The sequence below is a fragment of the Phlebotomus papatasi genome, chromosome 1 (genome assembly GCF_024763615.1).
Source record: "Phlebotomus papatasi isolate M1 chromosome 1, Ppap_2.1, whole genome shotgun sequence".
In the NCBI taxonomy this organism is placed as follows: domain Eukaryota; kingdom Metazoa; phylum Arthropoda; class Insecta; order Diptera; family Psychodidae; genus Phlebotomus; species Phlebotomus papatasi.
In genome coordinates this window covers 40,717,838-40,738,329 of record NC_077222.1, presented here as the reverse complement: position 1 = coordinate 40,738,329, position 20,492 = coordinate 40,717,838, and the positions used below count along the sequence as shown (strand labels likewise).

At 35.1% G+C, this 20,492-nt stretch overlaps 2 protein-coding genes across 3 annotated transcripts in view; both read left to right on the top strand.

The window, feature by feature from the left end:
* LOC129799713 (WD repeat-containing protein 20) overlaps positions 1-12,866 on the top strand; it is a 29,441-nt gene extending 16,575 nt beyond the window's left edge. Inside the window, exons 3-4 of the mRNA XM_055843875.1 lie at positions 2,655-4,313; positions 8,165-12,866. Coding sequence (XP_055699850.1) covers positions 2,655-4,313; positions 8,165-8,224 — 1,719 coding nt within the window. The 3' untranslated portion in view covers positions 8,225-12,866. The remainder of the gene's footprint in view (positions 1-2,654; positions 4,314-8,164) is intronic.
* Positions 12,867-13,557: 691 nt separating this feature from the next.
* Positions 13,558-20,131, top strand: LOC129799719 (protein YIF1B). 2 transcript variants are annotated; one of them, XM_055843881.1, is made up of 5 exons: positions 13,558-13,732; positions 13,974-14,207; positions 14,272-14,709; positions 19,446-19,708; positions 19,771-20,131. In XM_055843881.1, the coding sequence occupies exons 1-5, from the start codon at positions 13,684-13,686 to the stop codon at positions 19,978-19,980; spliced, it is 1,194 nt and encodes a 397-aa protein (XP_055699856.1). In that variant the 5' UTR covers positions 13,558-13,683; the 3' UTR covers positions 19,981-20,131. The 2 variants fall into 2 exon arrangements, with proteins under 2 accessions (XP_055699856.1, XP_055699857.1); XM_055843882.1 differs by having other exon boundaries at positions 13,559-13,717.
* The last annotated feature ends 361 nt before the right edge of the window (positions 20,132-20,492 follow it).

Genomic DNA, 20,492 nt, shown 5'->3' with positions numbered 1-20,492 from the left:
TCCGGTTTATCGATAGATTTGGGGGTAAAAGCCATTGTAAATTCCACAAAAAACGCTCAATTATAAAGAATCACGATAAAATAAGAGAAACTACAGCGAATTTGAGTAAATTTACTTTAAAATCAAGGGCGAAAATAACTAACAAAATTTTTCGCCCGATTGAAAAAGAGCCGATTGAGCGAGAGTCTACTGTATGTATGGACGAAATGTAGATATAAATGCCCACTACAATTATGTTGAAGTAATCATCAAAATCGGTTCAGCGACAGTCGAGATAATTGAGGTTATTATTATTATTAATCGTATCGGAATACTTTGTTACAATGTAATCATGTTATATTGGTGTTGCATTCCGTGGTGGAAAAATCCGCTAAGTCCATGTGTAGACCGCCAAGGATCGCGTTCCTCGTAGTGCTCCCAGAGTTTTTGTGGACAGAGGCGGTGCATTATATTACGTTTTATCACAGAAAAAATATCTTTTTGACATTCAGTTACTTGCACCGGGTGGGACTCGAACTCACAACTTTGAGGGTCGAGTTAGAGATCTCGTCCGACCAAGACCAGCGGTCTGGCCTATTGTGCCACTGAGATCCCCCACTGAGATTGAGGTTATGTGATATTGAAATTGGTTTTTCGACTGTGGCGCCCCGGGTGTTGGTTTCATGAAGTTCAAATGTTTTAGAAAGCTGTAGCGTTTTATAGGGTCTTTCATTTGCGCCCTCACTTATCAAAATCGGTCAAATAGAACTGGAGATATGATTTTTTGAATTTCGTGAACTTTGACCCATCATATCTCCGGTTCTATTATAACCACATCGAACCGACGTCACTTTTTGGAAACTTTATAGCCTACACTCTAAAATTTGATTAACGTGCACAATGGCGTTTTTGAGAAAAATTAGTTTGAATTTTGACGCTATCGCAGCACCACCTGTATTGACCTTTTGAACTTCCATCTGAAAGTGCTCATAGAGACGAAACCAAAAACTTAAAATTTAGATCAAAATATTAAGTAGAACCGCAGATAGAGGCCGGTCAATTTTCTAGATCGAAAAATATTGACTAGTGACTAGTGAACTATTGACTAGATCTTAGGTGTCTTTCTAAATTACTGACATCTCCAGTTTATATATCGACTTTTTTCTGACTTCAAGCACTCAGTGTATTTTCTTTCGTAATTAGTTTTCATTTTCCAATTCAAATTTTGTTTTACAGAAACTGAAAATAGAAAAACTTGTAAAAAAAAATTTTATCGGAAATATATTTATAAAAATCAAATAACACTATGCAACAAATTGACAACTTTTTTTGACACATGGACCTCACATGGTACGTTTGGTAGAGTCGAGTCCCCTGACTGAGATTGTTACCATGTGGGGGGGAAGGAAAGGTGGGACGTCTTTGGAATGTATGGATGAAATGTCCGCTAGGATGGTCTCTAAAACATATTCAAAAATGAAATCCATCGATGGTCTGGTTCTTGAGATATTCCTAAAAGAGTGGTTTCTGGAGGGGAAGGATACACGTTGGGATGAAATTGAAGTGACATTTGGATTCCTTGGATCAACTTATGGGGGGGTACTCAGAACATTCCAAGTCGATATCATCATCAGTTTGTTGAGAAAATAAGTTTTTTGGCAAAAATTTGTAAGATTTCATGTGTTCTGAAAATGACAAAAATCAAAAAATAAGGCATTTAGAGGTATCGGAGCTGAATATCTTCTATGGCAAAAATGTAGTCCTAAGTGGAATCTATTGTGTGCTGAAGAGAATACATTAATATTTAGTTTAGTTTAGTTTATATGATTTTTCAAAATTGCTTTCATAGGTCATTTTTGAGAAATTTTAGTTTGATTTTGTTTTTTCGCCCCCAAGGATTTTTTGAAAAAATATCACATAATTTTCAAGTTGAAGCACAACTACTTACCTTTCCAATGGATGCCCATTTATTAAGTTCTGTACACTAGAACCGGAGGAATAATTGATAATATGAGACAAAACAGCAAAAACAAAAAAAAAATAATAAAAGAAAATTGTGACGTATAGGAGAAAATCCAAGAACAGATTCTTGATCAGGAGACTCGACTCTACCAAACGTACCATATGAGATCCGTGTGCCAAAAATCGTGTTGCATAGTGTAATAGGGTAAGTGTGCCAAATTTCGGCATAGTTGCATACAAGTGCCAAAAATCTCAAGTTATAAATGTAATATTTTTGATACAAATTGATTTTTTCTATTACTTCTTTTTAAGGAGTGTTGCTTGGAACCTTTATACAGTTTTTTGTTTTTATTTTTATCTAAAATCATTCTTAAGACATTTTAAAATGAATAAAAATGTAGACATAGCTTTGGTGCTCTATTCCGGCCACCTTCATTCTCATAGTTCCGTGTCCTTCTGGAATTCTTCCAATGTCTTTTTCGCATCGTTTCGTTTGTCGAAACCACAGTTTTTTTTTTTTAAATTTTTTGCAGTATATAATTTCTAAAACAATATGCAAAAACTCAAAAGTCATGCAAATTCGAGTAACAAAAAAAGTGGCCGGAATTGCAAGCTGGCCGGAATTTGATACACTTACCCTATTCCCTTTTTCATTTAATTTGTTTTGGAGGAATTTTAATATGAAATATTATCTATATATAATGTCTTTTCAGCGCTTAATTGATAAGACAAAAGTGACGTGCCTCAAGTGGCTACCATCATCTCCAAATCTGTTCCTGGCCGCCCATGCATCTGGGCATTTGTATTTGTACAACGAGGAGTTGCCCTGTACACCAACAGCTCCCAACTATCAGCAATTTAAGTTGGGGGAGGGTTTTGTCATCTACACTTGCAAATCCAAGTCGACGCGCAATCCCCTGTATAAGTGGTCCTTTGGCACAGACAATGGCAGCATCAATGAGTTTAGTTTTTCACCGTGTGGCAGCAATTTGGCCATTGTGTCTCAGGATGGTTTCCTGCGGGTCTTCCACTATGACACAATGGAATTGTTGGGTATTGCTAGGTCGTACTTTGGTGGATTCCTTTGTGTCTGCTGGAGTCCCGATGGGAAGTACATTGTTGTGGGTGGGGAGGATGATCTCGTGACGGTGTGGTCGATGCAGGAGAGAAGAGTAGTGGCACGGGGTCAGGGACATCGATCGTGGGTGTCTGTTGTGGCTTTTGATCCCTACACCACGTCTTATTCGCATTGGGACGGACCTGATTTCTCGGACGATGAGAATCCAATCAATGATGGAGGCTTCAGGAACTTCAGTGGAAGTGAGGGGGTGCATGAGGGTGAGAGTGGACGTAGACCACCTTCGAGTACAATGAGAGATGGTCTGAGTGCAGACAAAATGGCCACGAGCTATAGGTTGGGATCTGTGAGTCAGGATACGCAACTGTGTCTGTGGGACATCACTGAGGATGTCTTGAGGCAGCCGGTGGGTATTAGACATCGATTGAGTTCGCATGATCCACAGCAGAATCTCGTGAATGGTGAGGTGGAGCGAAAGGGTGGTGCCTCATCATCAGCTTCCGGATCATCAGTATCATCAACCAGTGCTGCCCTGTCGACAGTTTCGAGTGGAGCATCGCGGGATGTGGACAATTCGCGGTCATCGGGAGGTAGGAATGTCAACAATTGTGTGACAAGTGAAGGGGGTGCCCCTGTGGGGCCAACGAACAGTGATAGTAAACATTGGAACAGTGTGAGTGGTGGGAAGACTGGGAAGGGTGTAAGTGTGATTGGGAATTGTGTGGGCAATAGTGTTAAGTCAGTGGATTCACCAGATGCCAAGAATGGTAGTGGGAAGTCTTCAGATGGCATTTCGGCATTCAATACCCTCACGCAGAGACTCAGCCATTTGGGTTTTGGCGGTGACAAAGGCAAATCATCACCCAATGATCATTCAACGGGTGGTGGTCATCATCACAGCAAGAAAACCTTTAGTCTGTCCAAGTCCAGTGGAAATCATCATTTTTTGCACAATAACAATAGCGCCAGCAATCCCGGAGACTCAGCTACAATAGCCACGAGCGGGAAGAATCGCAGTGGCACGACGAATGTTCAGACAGTGGCCACAAATGGCAATGGAACGGCTGATGGGGATGGTAGCAGCGGTGGCAGTAGTGTTGTGGCCACGTATGATCCCATGAAGTTGATTGGGACGTCAGCGTGTCCGAGATTCGATGAGTGCCCTGTGCTAGAGCCACTCGTGTGCAAGAAAATCGCCCATGAAAGACTGACGGCGCTCGTTTTCCGGGAGGACTGCTTCCTCACTGCGTGCCAGGATGGAATTATCTATACGTGGGCCAGACCGGGATTTTCGGTGAGTTCATATCTATTGTTTTTTTTTAGTTATTTGGTAGTTTTTTTACTTGATTAATTCGATCGCTCAGAATAAGAAACGAATAACTCGTAGTAGGCAAATTTTACAAGAGAGCGACTTGAAGCTGAGATTTTACATGCAGAGTAGGAAAGACTGGGGCAAAAAGTAACAAATCGAAAAATTCAAAATTCAGTATCTTCCAAGGTAAAAAAGATAGCGGCTCAAATTTTTTACTATAGATAGCCTCCATAGACCTTCTTCAATGTCGTAAGTTTCTTAGAATTCGAACAAGGAATTTAGAAAATAAAAAATATCGAAATTTTTAGCCCTATTTTTGAAATATTTTCCTTGCAGAAGATAACAATTATTACCTACTTATTTTCCAAAATTGATGCACTGGTGAATATTTTCTAAATAATTTGGGTTTTTTTTTGAATACGAATCCGCTATCTGTTTTAGAATTTCACAAAAGTTCTTTTCTCCAGAAATCCTTTTGTTAAAAATAGTCACTTGGGGTAAAAAGTAACAAAAGGTATAGAGCAAAAAGTAACAAAAAACGAAGTAATTTCTGATGTCTCACGGCGAAAAGAAACGTCATTATCATGTCTCGCCGTTTGTTGTTTGCATTGGTCAAACGATTTGCAGTCTTTTGTGTGTTTTTTTCTAAAATATCTTGAAAATCGTATTCCTCGTTTTCTCACTTTTCTCGCAGAGAAAACGGTGTTTTATAAAGGTGCAGATGAATAAATTTTCTATGAAAATATGTCCTCTCGGTACTTTTTTTAAATTTACGGAAGCCCGTCATGAAGCGAATCAAAATATGATAATACGCAATGTCTGGTACTATTTGCCCCAGCATTTTTGAGAATGGTCACAAAATTACATTTTAGAAATCGGCTCGATAAACGTATTTCCTTACAAAATACAGGAAAATTACTTTCACAAAGTTGTAGAGCGGTAAATTTCCTATAAAACTGCGCTAATTAGAAATTTTTGAAACGCTCGAGTAGCTTGTAAAAAAAATAAAACAACCGTTTTGAGACTTTTTGCCCCAGTCTCCCCTATAGAATTTTTCAGATTTAAAATCTCTATAACTTTGAAAATAATTAATTTTCAAGTATAATATTCACAGGGAAGGTAGAGGGTATAAAGAAGTATCCAAAAAGCGAATAAAACGATTTTTGTTAAAAATCGTCATCTTCGACTTATATCTGGACAAGTCGAATTATCAAAAATACTTTTAAATATAAAAAGGGGTGGTAAAGCGTCCCAGGTTTTGCGGAGTGGTCGAACTCGTTACTTAGATGCTATACCTCAAAAGCCCTTCCCATCATTTACCGTTTACCGGTTCTCAACCGATTTAAACCGATTTGTAAATCACTCGAAAGATCCCACAAAATAATTTTAAGAGTAATAGAATGGATTTTCGGACAAAAATTACTTATCAGTTCATTACCGGTTCATTATCGGTTCACAACCAATTTCGATGGATGTATAAATCACTCAAAATATTGCCCGAAATAACTTAGGACTAATATAATTGAAAATTAGTTATCGGTTATGAACCGGTTCAAAAGAAATTGGAACCGGTTCAGTTTTGTCGGAAATTCTAGGACCTGTTCAAAGAGCCCAAACATGACCCCATTCACCTGATAAATGCGCTCTCTCTCTAGAGCCTTTTTTAACCTTTGACCTTGAAAAACCGTTAATAGAAATGATTCAAAGGTATTTTTACACATGGTCAATTGTTCGCCTCGGTAATCTCTAAAACATATCCAAAAATGAGAAAAAAAATCGCACGGCACGTTTTCGAGCAATCCCAAAAAAAACATGGTTTTGGTGGGGTAGGGGAGAGGTGGGGGGGATGAAGGGCGTGTTAACGAGGCTTGGGTCGACTTATGGGGGGGGGGTCCCTTTTAGGTCCCAAGTCGCTATCTCTAACCGTTTAGGCTCTAGAGCTGGCGACAGCCAGACGGACAAACACCGTGACGATATTTCATGTGAATACACAGTACACAGTATAAGGCTGACAAAGAAGCTTCAATGAAGCCTTGTAGAGTGATTAAGATGCCAAGAAAGCAGGAGAATCCTCATCAAAAACATCTGCCAATCCGTGGCTCACCCCTCTTGGAACACTTGATTAAGTCCCTTCCGATCCGCGGAACACATTGCATCCTTACCATGGTGTCACATATAAGATTAATACTAAGAGTAAGAAAAGGCGGAAAGAGAGGTGTATAGTATGCAAAATTTTAAATGGAAAATCACGTGTGTAAGAAAGAGTACACTCTAGTGGAGTAAGACGATTAGTAAGATATTGCTGTTCGTATTAATTGTTTTCTGAATCGTATTACAAGCAATTCGGGCAATCTTCCATGCGTGGCAACTGTGATTCAGTCAGTTTTCGAACGATTGTATTGCTGTCAACTTTGTACACAGAGGGGAAATGGGAGAGAGAGGCAAGATAAAACACTTGCTATCTTTTTTTTTGGCATTCTCGCAGTTCAGAAAGTATTAATCTTAATAATTAATCTTATATGTGACATGATCATTACAATTACACCAATATATTATTAATTTCCGTAATTAGCAAAAGTGTCAATACACGAAAATGATTGAATGGATCACTAATATTGGAAGAGCACCCCGGATCGGAATGTTAAGAGATATGCTCGATATTTAGTTGAAAATATAAGTCTCAAAATACTACTTGGTATTTTTGTGCATGCTAATTGGTATATTAGTGATCCATTTAAGTATATCTGCGCATTTGAATTTTTAATTTTTACAATAAATTTATAAAAATTAGGTGTAATTGCAAACTTGCAATCTGTACCTCGGATCGTCACGAATTCAATCAGGTGTCTCACGGAAATTTGATTTTATAAATTAAATCAGACCTAATGCAATGCATTCTTGTAAGAGTTAATTGGTAAAAAGTAGCTAATAATTTTTAAAAATTCATTTGATTTGGAGCAACAATACGGTAATAACCTGACGATCCGAAGAACATTGCCTATCGCTGGTACTCTTCCCTTATATCAATTGGCATATAAAAAAATACCAAATAGTGTTTTGGAACTCATATATTCAACTAAATATGGAACACGTCTCTTAACATTCCGATCCGTGGTACACTTCCCTTAATTGTTATCTTCTGTAAGGAAAACATTTTAAAAATAGGGCTAAAAATTTCGATATTTTTTATTTTCTAAATTCCTTGTTCGAATTCTAAGAAACTTACGACATTGAAGAAGGTCTATAGAGGCTATCTATAGAAAAAAATTGAGCCACTATCTTTTTTACCTTGGAAGATACTGAATTTTGAATTTTTCGTTTTGTGACTTTTTGCCCCAGTCTCCTCTACCAATGAAAAGGATAACCAGACCTTTTCCTCTCCCTATAAGCCCTATCACGATCATGTAATGCTTTCAAAATATGTATTGTGTACGCATCCAAGGGGTCCGGGGATTATGCAACAGAATCCTTCGGTAAGGGACGTGTGATTCAAAAAGAAAGCACGGAAAATCATTAAGTATTTCCGCAAGTACATAAACCGTTTTCTCTAAATTGATCGACTGCTAATTCATAGCAGCAGCCGTTTGAAGAAGGGAATCCACGTAAAATAAATAATAAAAATAAGTAAAAGTCGCATAAAAAATAAACATAGATATGAAATAAGGTAAAGTGCCCTGTGGTCGGCCGGTTCCTTAACTCGGTCAGTAGGGTTATTTATTCATTTTTCTTAGATTAGCATGTAATAATGTCTAACCGGTATAACATTATAGGGTCTATTATATTCTGCATAATGCAATTGAAATTGAATTTTTTGTTTTCAATTGCATTTTCAGAACGTTCCACAACATGCGACTTCGAGTCCGACTGCACCTCCTGGAGGGACAGTAGTTTAATAGTTTCACAGAATCTGGATAATCTCTGGACGGAGTGTTCAAATAAAATGGGCCTATGAATAAAATTCTCATGCAATTGGAATGCAAGTAGTGGATGGAAACGTTTAACTTAAAAAAAAAAAGAATGGTGAAGCAGGAAAAATTCTGTGTCTTCTGGAGGATGAGCAAAAAAAAAATAAGGTAAAGGTGAAAGAGCAGTAAAATTAAAATATAAGATTTGTCAAGTGAAACTGATTTATTTATAGGAAAATATGAATGAAAAAGAAAAAAATCTTTTAAAAGTATAATGAAAAAAAAATCATGAAAAAAATTAGTAGCAAAAATTTTACACACCAAAGATAACAAATCTTGTAATTAACTAATTGAAAAGAAAGTTTTAAGAGAAAGAGAGAGAGAATTGTATGTAAAGTGCGTGCATGAAAACATATTTAATTTTACAAATAATTTATATTTTTAAGAAATCTTATTTCCTTTTAAGTGTACATTATTTTTTCTCATGTTAGTTTAGGGTGAAAAAAAAGAGAGAGAAAAAATGGTAAGAACTTTTTCGAGAAAGAATTGTGAATATTTCTTAAGCTTCATTTATTTTTAGTTTGTTTTTCTTTTTTTTTTAAGGAATATATCACAGAATATTCTTAAGGAGTATATATTCCTTAACATTTCCACATAGAGGCGTTCTAGATTATTATAATTATTTTTCAATAGCCACAAACTTGCGATCAAATTCTCTTGACTTGATAAATTATTTTATTGAGACATTTATTATTAAGAAATTAACTTTTATTTAACTGTGATTTATTCTTACTTGCTGTTTTTTTTTTGCAAAGTGCACTCTTCTATTCCTTTTTTTCTTCGAGCTGAATCTTCAAAGTTGCGTAGTTTTTTTTTCCAAAAATAAAAAAAAAACTAGAAAACAAAAATCTGTCCATCAATGAATAAAAATTCTGTACAATTAATGAAGAGTTCTTTCTTGTAACATTCCGAAACACTAAAATATAGAATGAAAAAAATAATTGAAATAATAGAATGAAATAATAATAAAAAAGAAAACTAAGAAAAAACACAAGTCTTCTCTCACCAGAAAAAAAAGATGAAGAATATTTTTTAGGGAAAAATAAGCAAAATGTGGAGTGCGGAGAAACTGAACTATATTTTGAATAAATTAGCAATTTTAATGTTGTTACGTAACTGTTGATTAAGACAATTTATTTGAATGAGCCTCATTGTCTTATTTTAACATGTTTATGATGATTATTTTAATATGTGAGGTTGTGTTGATTCTAACCTTAAAAAATATCACCAACTTCAGTGAGATTTCTTTTTTATGTTTTTTTTTAACGAATATTATGACTTTTAGAAAGAAACAATTGAAAAATTTTAAGATTTTACCGATATTTTTTTAAACAATTATATTTTTCACAATTAAAAATGCGTCTTTTCCATGTTTACATTCATTCTAACCTCTGGAGCCAACAGATTATTTTGCTAAATAAATTTATTAATGACATGGCAAAGAAATAAATAAGATAAAGCTTTTTGGGGGTTCAGGTAATCACTTCACTTCGCCTTTACATTTACCGGATCACAATCAATCTCAACCGATTCGGATTTATCCGGGATTCCAAAACCTTTTATTATCACGAGGGAAAACCTCGTTCTTATGAGTGCTAGTTTTTCGTGAATATTTTTCTCTTTATGTTTCCTCTGATTCACAACTGATTTGTATCATTTAAGATGTTTTCCGATAAAAATTATCGTTCCATAATCGGTAAATAAAGTCATCAAGTTTATAGTAGAGTAACCGATTAGAACCGATTTCTAAAAAGTTGAAGAGATCACTTAGCATAGGAGGATACAATTGAATTTCTGTTAAAATTTTTTATTGGTATATAACCCATTTGTTTCCAGTGGATAATCCATTGAAATCCGTTCAGAACGATAAAGAATTCCAAGACCTTTCAAATAAGCCCAAATTTGACGCATTTGGTTGCAAAATACGCTTTCTAGAGTCTTTTTATCTCTTGACCTTAAAAAAAACCTTATTGGGAATAATTCAAGGACATTTTTTCATATATGATTGAAATGTTTTTTTGTAAGATTACTCAAAAAGCATGCTTTTAGAGGGGAAAATGGGAGAAATTTCGAACGTTATTCTTTATAGATCCGGCACTTATTTTAGACCGCCAAAATTTCAAGAAATCAAAATCCACGTTCCTTTATTTTTTAAGAGATTTGCACAAGTCTATTCCACTCTTTTGAACTCAAAATTGGACTGAACCATATTTAATTTGGTGTGATGTTCACAAGAAAAACGAGAATGCAGACAACTAAGAACGAGATATCTTCAAAGCTTTTAAGATAGAGTGGGATGTGAATTTTGATTTAATGAAATTTTCCTGATCTAAAAGGTGTGCTGCGGTCATTACCTCCAAAATTTAACTCCTAGTCGAATTTTCAAGTATTTTGAGTAGAAAGCATCCCGAGTTACAAGCACTTCGAGGTACCTTATAAAGATTCACAGCTACCATAAGCTAATCTGGGCTTATCACTGAGATAATATTTAAAATTTTATAATCCTGTTTCAGCTTGTAGGAGATGTGATTCTTTCGTTAGAAATTTTATTTATGAATCAGTTTTGAGTGAAGTGATAGTTCTGTCTTGTACAATACAGTAGAGTTCCTCAAATTTGAACATTTGGGGGGTATAGATGACATTTCTCACTCCTCAAATTTGAACAATATTTTCAAAAACGTAACGGAATTCATCTAAAATTCACTTTTCGTAAATTTAGGAAAATAACTTTAGCGAATTTTATTAATTGAATTTGTTGTTAAATAGGTGGAATTTGTTGAGGAAATTAATATAATACGACAATATTGAGGAAACACCAGAGAAAAATAGTTCTAAATCAGACTCCATGCAAAATTACTTTTACATAACCTTGTATTTTACATTTTGAATGCAACTGTCGTTCAATTTAGAGGAGTTCAAATTTGAGGAACTCGACTGTATTATGTAGATATTCGAGTATTAACCTCTGAAAAATGTTTGCTAGCAAGAATTATAGCTTAAACTAGAAAGACGTATAACGTACTATTTAAAAATCTCTGAAAATTTTTACCATTTCTTCAAAAGAAATTTCTCTAATGTGTTAACACCATAAGATTAATAGGTGATTATCGTGACAAGAAAAAATCTATTGAGAGCGGAGGGAGAGGCTATCAAAGACCAATTTTTATCGCTCACTTAATTTAAAGTATTTACAGTGAATTATTTAAAAATCTTATTTCCATTGTGTTTAAATCTAAGAAAAGAATTTGTCACTCTGAATTAAAATCAGGAATGAAAATAAAGGAAAATTTTGTCAAAATAAATGTGATGTCAAACTTTTAGTGCGTTGATTTCTAGACATCCTGGGAATAAATTTTTTATTACATGGAGCTCAGATAAGCCTTTGCCATCGACATATTTTCAAGTTTGGTGGAGGTCTCAAGTAAACTTACAATAAACTCAAAGATAAAAATACAAATAAAATACAAATGTGTTCATTTCTAGAACACATTAATACAAAGATGAAAAATGCTCAGATTCCAATTTTGTTTTAAAAGGCTTCCAATTATTTAAATTCAAAGATTTACAAATGTGTTCTATTCAAACATTTTGGGGCTAGAAATTAATGCATTTTAAAAGGGCAAAAAAACAAACGAGCAGTAAAAAATTCAAAAGGGTCAGTAAAAAAATTAAAAATGAGCAGTAAAATATTTAATTATGGTCAGTAAAAAATTTAAATCTTTACAAAAATGGGTCAAATTCTAATTTATATATTTAACGTTTAAAATTGTTGCAGATAGAATGAAAAGCTCTTTATTTTCCCTTTGCCAAAATTTGGCAAAGGGACACTGTTTCAAATTTTTTTGTTACTGCTCAATTTTAACTTTTTACTGCTAATTTATACAATGCCTTTTAAAAGTACAAAAACTTAATTTGAATTATTATGTGGACGTGTGGACGTGTATCTCTAAACACGTTTGGTCAGAGGTTCTGGTCCTGGGAAGGAGACTATTGTCTCGAAAGAGCGGGAATTTTGCCAAAGCAGAGCCTTTGTTGCTTATGGCGGGTTTTATTGCTTCTACAGGTGTATTAAAATAATCGTTTTACCTTAGACGGCTATATAACACAAATTTGATCTTCGGCAAAATCTTCAGGATTTTTTGTCCAAAATATGTTTTGATTTATAGGTTAATCTCAACATAACCTCATATTTTAGATTAACCATTTCGCCAAATAAGAGAATGAGCGCAAAAAATGAACAATCTGAGAGATGAAACAGAAAGCAAAAATAAACTTAAAAGTAACACAAATTAATAATTAATAAAAAATTTGATTTTCCATTTATACAAAAGCCAATGTAAAAGGAAACAACAGTCGAAGATTTTTTTTAGGTGGAAGAAATGATTAATGAAGAAAAAACAGAAATTTAAAAAAATAATAAAAAATAGATAAAAATATAAACTGTAAAACTTATAGTAATAACACATTAAATAGAATATTTGAAAGTTTTTTAATTTTAATAGATTTATTGATGAAATATTGAGAACAAGGGGCAGATTAAAATGAAAGTTAAAAAAAAATACACAAAAAACAAGAAGTAAACTATTGGAGGAAGTATCTATTTCAAGTGAAATTCTAACAATACAAAAAAAAATGAAATAACTCGTCTGGAGAGAGAGATAAGTAATTAACATAGCAAAAGAGAATCAAAAAGATAAGTGGCAGATGATAAAGTTGAAGAAAGATTGTTATGGAAAATAAGCATATTTCTGTTAATTTTCCTGCAATAGTGTCGTATATTGGAGGATGTTGAATAATTTTCTAGTGCACATTTTTTGCTGACAAACTAAATTATATATATAAAAAAAGATTTTTAATAAATACATATCCATTGTAAGAACAAGAATAAAAAAATCTCTAAATTTAATTAATTTATTGTGTATACAGAAAATTGGAGACTTCAGAATTTTTTTTTTTATTTTCAAGAACGGGAGAGAATTATAGTAAAAATGTTTGCCATTTTTGTATATAGAACAAAAAAAATGTAATATTGAGAAAATTAAAACAAAAAAAAAACAAAACATGAAGAAAATTTTGAGATAGTATCAAGATAGAAATGATGAAAATTTTCTGTATATAAAGTGCATGTAAATAAATAATACGGTACACATTTAAAAATTATCTCTTGGTATTTCCTTATAAATTGCAATAGCTGTGAATTTAATGAGCAAGCGCGAGCAAGTTGGTGAAGAAAACCGTTGAAATTTGAAAATAACTAAAAAATTTGAGAAGCTCTGGCGTGAAGTTAGTTAATTCAGTGACGTTGGATCGGTGATTTGGCGATGAAAAGTTTTTGATCATTTTTCCGTGGAAAATCTCAGTAAAACTGTGCAGTGAAGTGATCCAGGATGAATTACAATGCCAACGCCAATGCCCGGCAGCGTAAGTTTGAAAATTGTAAGGAAAACTGGCAAGTAAATTGTGTGTGACCAAATCCTGTTTTTGCTTCCCATTGGGATTGGGTTTCTGTGTGTTTTCCCGGGTTTTCCGGACATTTGGAGGCATCTTTGGGAGTGTGATGTAGTTTCTTTGTGTTATTGGCGATGCTATTGCACATTTCCTTGCTGGTTTTTGGAAGAATTTTGCTTCACAGAAAACTCTAACCTAACTTTATTTTATGGGATGGATGTCTCTGCAGCCAGTGGAGTCCGGAAGCCCAAGAGGGTGAGTGACACAAATGCCATTGGTCCTACCGCCCCTGCAGCAGGCCCCCAGTTCATGTCAACACCCCAGCAGCAGCCATTTGGAGTGGCACCAGGAGGTGGAAATATGTCTAATTACGGTCCAGCCCAGGGAATGCCTCAAAATCCCTCGCCACAGCAATATCCCATCCCACAGAATTACGGATTCGATCCCAACGTAACGCCAAGCAGTGAGTTTTCTTTTTAAAAGTCTGAAAAAAATCAAAACTAAAAATTTCTCTCTGCATCTGGTAGATTTTTCTCAGTATCCTGGGAATTATGTGCAGAATCAGCAGATGCCTCAGCCTCAGCAGGCTCAATTTGCTGGAGGTGCACCTCAAGGAGGCCCACCGGGAGGTTTCCCAGGGCAGTTTTCTGTGCTGCAGCAGCCAATTGTCCAGGACATGGCTATGCAATATGGCCAGAGATTGGCGGATCAGGGTAAGGAGCTGGTCAATAGGGAATTCGAGAAGTACATTCCCGTGACTCGGCTAAAGTATTACTTTGCCGTGGACAACAAGTACGTCATCAACAAGATGAGGCTACTCTTCTTCCCTTTCACTCATACTGACTGGTCCCTGAAGTACGATCAGGATAATCCTGTTCAGCCCAGATATGACATCAATGCTCCAGACCTCTATATCCCAACAATGGCGTACATCACGTACGTGGTCTTAGCTGGACTTGTCCTCGGTGAGTCTCTTTCAAAAACTTATTAATTTTTCTTTCGTAAACCGATTTAATAGTGATTTTGTTTAAATCAAAGAATCGTTTCACAAAATCTCATTTTAAATAAAGGGATTTTTGGAACGGTTTTGGAGAATATTTTAAACAACTTTAAAGCTACAATATGGTTTCAAAAGGGTTTTCAAGGAATTGTTTAAGCTTCGCACATCTGCTAAAAATACTCAAAATCGGATTAGCATTGAATATTTGGCATTTTTTTTTTTTGTAAAATGCAGAAAAGTTTTTGAGAGCCGCGAAAAGCTTTTTTTTCTATTAATGTTTTGATCAATTTCTCGGAACTTTTTTGATGGAAATGCCTTTTTGGTTGTTTTTAGCAAATTTTCAGTTTACGAAATCCACCAGATTCATGAAGATGGTACCGGTCAAAATCCCGAAAACCCAAATCTTATAAAAAAAAAATCCCGAAGAGACAAAATTCAGAAGAGGCCAAGATTCCGAATGGTCAAAATTCTGAAAGGAATAATATATACGGAGGATAATGTGTGGAATAATTTCCTGGAATACAAAAAAAAATCTCTTTGCCTTCAACAAATACAATCGTGACTTTTAAGAGACAATGACACTTTTAAGAATTTGGGATATTGGCTTTCAGGTTTTTGGCGTTCGGATTTTGGTATTTTTGGGCTTTTGACCTATTCAGGATTTATCTTTTCTGGATTTTAACTTTCAGGATTTTTGATTTCGAGATTTCGGCGTTCTCGATTTTGGCTTTCGAAATTTCGGCTTTCAGGATATTGGCTTTCGGGATTTTGGCGATCAGGATATTTTCATACTGGGTTTTGGTTTTCAAAATATTGGCTTACAGGTTTTGGCTCTTTAGGGATTTTGCTTTTCAGGATTTTGACCTATTCTTTCCGTACAGAAGTAGATCTTGAAAAATTCGAAAATCTATTTGAAGATCCAAAAAAGAGACTTTCTTACTTCTTGATAATAGCGCAAGGTGGCTGAGGTACATCCCGTTCGAATTTCGAAGTGCTCAAGTGTCAAAATATGACGGTATTCACATTGTTGTGAGGAAAAAAACTGAACAACGACGTTTATTGTTCTCGCCCCAGTATTTAATCACTCCATAATCACTGAGTAACTCTTTTGCGAGGTTTTTAGTGTGATATTTGATAAATTTTCCCCACCTTGTTCGAAAATTTAGTATGAAAATTCGAAATTGAATTTGAATTCTTCGAACATCAACGACTTTTTGTGCAAGAGTTCTATTTACCTTTCATCCAAGACACTATTGGAGAATCAAAATCTACTTGTGATCGGGCTCATTAGAGATTTCTGTATTTTCGAGATTTCGACTTTCAGGATTTTGACTTTGAGATTTTGCCATTCAGGATGTTGACGTTGCCGATTTTGGCTTTTCGGGATTTTGGCTTTTCGGGATTTTGACTTTCGTTGTTGTGGCACATTCAGAATTTTGACTTATTCTGGGTTTTGGGATTTTTGCTTTAGGGATTTTGGCTTTCGGGATTTTGGCGCTCGGGATTTTGACCCATTCGACATTTTTACCCTTTTTACCTAATCGGGAATTTGGTGTTCGGCATTTTGGCTTTCGGAATATTGGCTTTCAGGATTTTGGCGTTCGGGATTTTGACGCATTCGAAATTTTTACTTATTCGGGAATTTGGCTCTCGGAATTTTGGCGTTCAGGATATTGGCTTTCACGATTTTGGCATTTGGCATTTTGACCGGAACCCGATCAGGATTGTGTTTAAGTTAGATTATTAAATACATCAGAATATTTCTACTGGAATGTTATTCTCAAGCCTTAACACAATTTCCTTCAAGAAAAACCGCCGCAAAGACTCATGGTAAACGTTTTTGTATCTTTGTTTCAAATACGTCAAAATTGTTAAAATCGGTGCAGATATGAATCAAAGAAGAAATTTTGCGATTTTTCGAGGAAATTATTCTTTACGTTCAAAAGGCATTTCTTTGGGGTATAATTCTCCAAATACAGTTTTCTAATACCCAGTTGATATGATGTCACATCTGGCCCTGTATAACTGCATAAGGGGGTGCCCTTGATCTTTGCTTAAAAAAAAAACGATTTTTTTGGTAGAATTAATGGTCATTGGTGTCTGCGTCTGCGGACGAAGTGTTTATTTGGGCGACTGTGAAATATCCTTCGGAATCTTTTTTGTTAAAGATTCGAAGGCTTTTTGGTTAAAGGTTAAAGACCTCAAAACTATATTCCTAACCCATTGGACTGTAGATCGAAGGGGATGAATGTAATTTTCGTTGAAAATTTCAGAAATTAGGAGACGGAAATTTATAAAATTTGAGTACATATATATTAAAATTTTGAATTTAATATACATTTTAAATTTAAGTTTTACAGTGGTTGATTTTGTTTCTCTGCATTCGAAATGGCTTACAATCAAGGTATTTTGACCTTATCATTTCACACAACAAATCATAACATTGCTCTATCAGGTACAACCAAGCGCCTGGCAAGTTGGCCTTTTTATATGGAACTATTTGAAGCCAATTCCTAAATTGATCTCGGACTCAGCTCACAGTGCTCCGAGGAAAAAAATTATTTAAACAAAAATTTAGTACATTTATCCCTCCATACGGAAAGGTATCTTATAATGCAGAAAAACTTCTCACTTTTTAAATATTTAGCATAACGGTAACGAGTGCAAAAAAAATTCCCATATAAATTTAAATCGAAGTATGAGAAAGTGACTTCAAATTTCAGGCAACTTGCCAGGGGGTTGGGTACAACGCATCGGGAGGGGAAGTGATTTGGTGACGTCAGTGTAAATCGAGCGAATCGAGAATTTACAGTGTAGCAATTGTTCCATTTGTCGTCAGTTGACTTGCTAAGCTATTTTTTTTCTCTGTTCGTGAATAAAATGTGAAAATTAGTGGAAATTTTGTGCAGGAATGGCTACCATCAGGATATTAAACGATAAAGGTGAGTTGTAAAGAGTGGAAAAGACCAAAACCATCAAGTGATAATGTTTTTTTGTTCAGGAAATCCAGAGAAAAGTGGCTAAAGGAGTGTTTGTGTTGCGACTGTGATTCTTCACAATCAACAGCCAATCCAGCAAGCAAGTCGAGGATCATGAGGAAGCAGGGAATACATCTCTAAATTTGTCCATTAACTCTTTCCGGACCGCAGCATATGCTGCAAGCCAATTTCACAATTTTTTAATCAAAAATATCTAAGCTCAAGAATTAATTGAGGTCCTACAAAAAATATCTTACATTTGGACATCCTTATAGTTTGTAATCATCCACAAGAATAGGATTTTTATCACTTCTAAATAATTAAAAAACATTGTTTTTCATAGAAAATGCATATGCTTCTTTGGGTACTACAGTCCCAAAAGAGACGAAAGAGTTAAGGAGATCCATGAGGTGAAAGTATTATAGCTGTACATTCTGTGGGATAAAAGCACAAATATCTCCTGGCTTGACCTCAAAGGAAGAATTTGAATCACTTGCAGCATATGCTGCAAGCCAATTTCACAAACAGGGCAGAGAAGCGAAGACGGCAAAAGGAATCCCATCATGCAGCGAAAATTCGCAAACTTACTACATAATAAAAAATAATCTTTATCTTATTTATTAAAATTCGTTCAATTTTCAAATATTTAATAAAATTCCTTATTAAACATATTGTTTAGAAATTGTCTTGGTCAATCTCATTTATATTCATTTTTTTTCAGGAATTCCAAAAGTTCTTTCTTAGGTTTCATTTATGGTGTCTTGTTGGAGGCGAAGAAATCTGCAAAGACAGAGAGATAAAAAATAAAAATCAATTAAAATTTATCTTTTTTATTATCTGCAATTTTCTGCAAATATTTTGTTATGATCGTGAGAAATTAGTAGAATTAGTATTAAAAGAACATACTATCTTTCTTTAGTGTTAAATTAAATTCCGCTTCTCCACAAAATGCCTTCAAATGCATTAACTCTTTCGTCTCTTTTGGGACGAGAGTACCCAAAGCAGCATATGAATGTTCTGTGAAAAACAATGTTTTTTAATTATTTAGAACTGATAAAAATCCTATTCTTGTGGATGATTACAAACTATAAGGATGTCCAAATGTAAGATATTTTTTGTAGGACCTCAATTAATTCCTGAGCTTAGATATTTTTGATTAAAAAATTTTGAAATTGGCTTGCAGCATATGCTGCGGTCCGGAAAGAGTTAATGGACAAATTTAGAGATGTATTCCCTGCTTCCTCATGATCCTCGACTTGCTGGATTGGCTGTTGATTGTGAAGAATCACAGTCGCAACACAAACACTCCTTTAGCCACTTTTCTCTGGATTTCCTGAACAAAAAAAACATTATCACTTGATGGTTTTGATCTTTTCCACTCTTTACAACTCACCTTTATCGTTTAATATCCTGATGGTAGCCATTCCTGCACAAAATTTCCACTAATTTTCACATTTTATTCACGAACAGAGAAAAAAAATAGCTTAGCAAGTCAACTGACGACAAATGGAACAATTGCTACACTGTAAATTCTCGATTCGCTCGATTTACACTGACGTCACCAAATCACTTCCCCTCCCGATGCGTCGTACCTGATAGAGAAATGTTATGATTTGTTGTGTGAAATGATAAGGTCAAAATACCTTGGCTTACAATAAGAATCCCCATTATTATAAGATTAGCTAAGTTTATTGTAGGTTTGACTGATGGCTTTGCCTTTCAGGGATGCAGGACCGCTTCTCACCTGAACAATTGGGGATCTTAGCGTCGAGTGCACTAGCCTACAGTCTCTTTGAGCTAATCATCTATTCTGTGACTCTCTACGTGGCCAATATCTCAACATCTCTCAAGACACTCGACTTGCTGGCATTTTCCGGTTACAAATACAGCATTATCAATTTCTGCTTGCTCGTGAGCATCATCTTCAGCAAGTCAGGATACTACGTGGCTCTGGCCTATAGCAGTTTTTCATTAGCCTTCTTCTTGGTGAGTTGATCTTCTTCTGACACATTGATGAGGATGGAAATGTTACTTTTGAGTTTTTGCAGTTGCGCAATATCAAGGCCAAGGTGCTGTCCAACACACAGACTGCTCCAGTGACTGGGGGCTATGATCCGTATGGGAATCAGCAGCAATTCGACCAGACCATGGGCCACAAAAGGAAACTCTATTTTCTTCTTCTGATTGCTGCTCTTCAGCCACTTTTATCTTTCTGGCTGTCGTGGCATCTCATACCAAGCTCCAGTACAGTTGTATAGGAGTAAAAGGGTCAAATCAAGAGAGATCATGCATGGGATTCACTACTTATCGGATGATAACCCCTTTTTCACTCACACACATCTTGTGTCTTTTTATTACCCCTTCATTCTAACATTCAGTTGAGGAAATATAACTATAAAATAGTGAGAAGTTTACCTTTTATTACATTGTGATGGTTTTTTCTTTAAGTACCTTGCGTTTATGGAAGTCTTGAGGAGTTCGAAAGAAAAGTGTCGTGTTGAATTCCGTAGACAAATGAAGGTGTTGCTTTTCAAATTCAGGATTGTTCATCTAATCTATTTTTTTTTAACTATTTGAACTTAATGAGCTCCCGGTTAGAACCATTTAGTATGGCTCATCCTGTCCCTCGATGCTCTATCACTTCAGGAAGGATTTTGAATTCTATTCTGAGACATTCCCAGGTAAAATTTCTGAATTCCTTTTTAATGCTTGTTAGGCTTTTCTGGATAATCTCTCATCCCAAAAACTTTCTCAGTAAACATTTGTCACT

Bases quoted from the DNA above. Each gene is read 5' to 3' on its own strand.
- LOC129799719 (XM_055843881.1), top strand. From the start codon at position 13,684: ATGAATTACAATGCCAACGCCAATGCCCGGCAGCGTAAGTTTGAAAAT. The intron at 14,208-14,271 runs GTGAGTTTTCTT...TGCATCTGGTAG, and splicing joins TCCCAACGTAACGCCAAGCA to ATTTTTCTCAGTATCCTGGG. The intron at 19,709-19,770 runs GTGAGTTGATCT...GAGTTTTTGCAG, and splicing joins TTTCATTAGCCTTCTTCTTG to TTGCGCAATATCAAGGCCAA.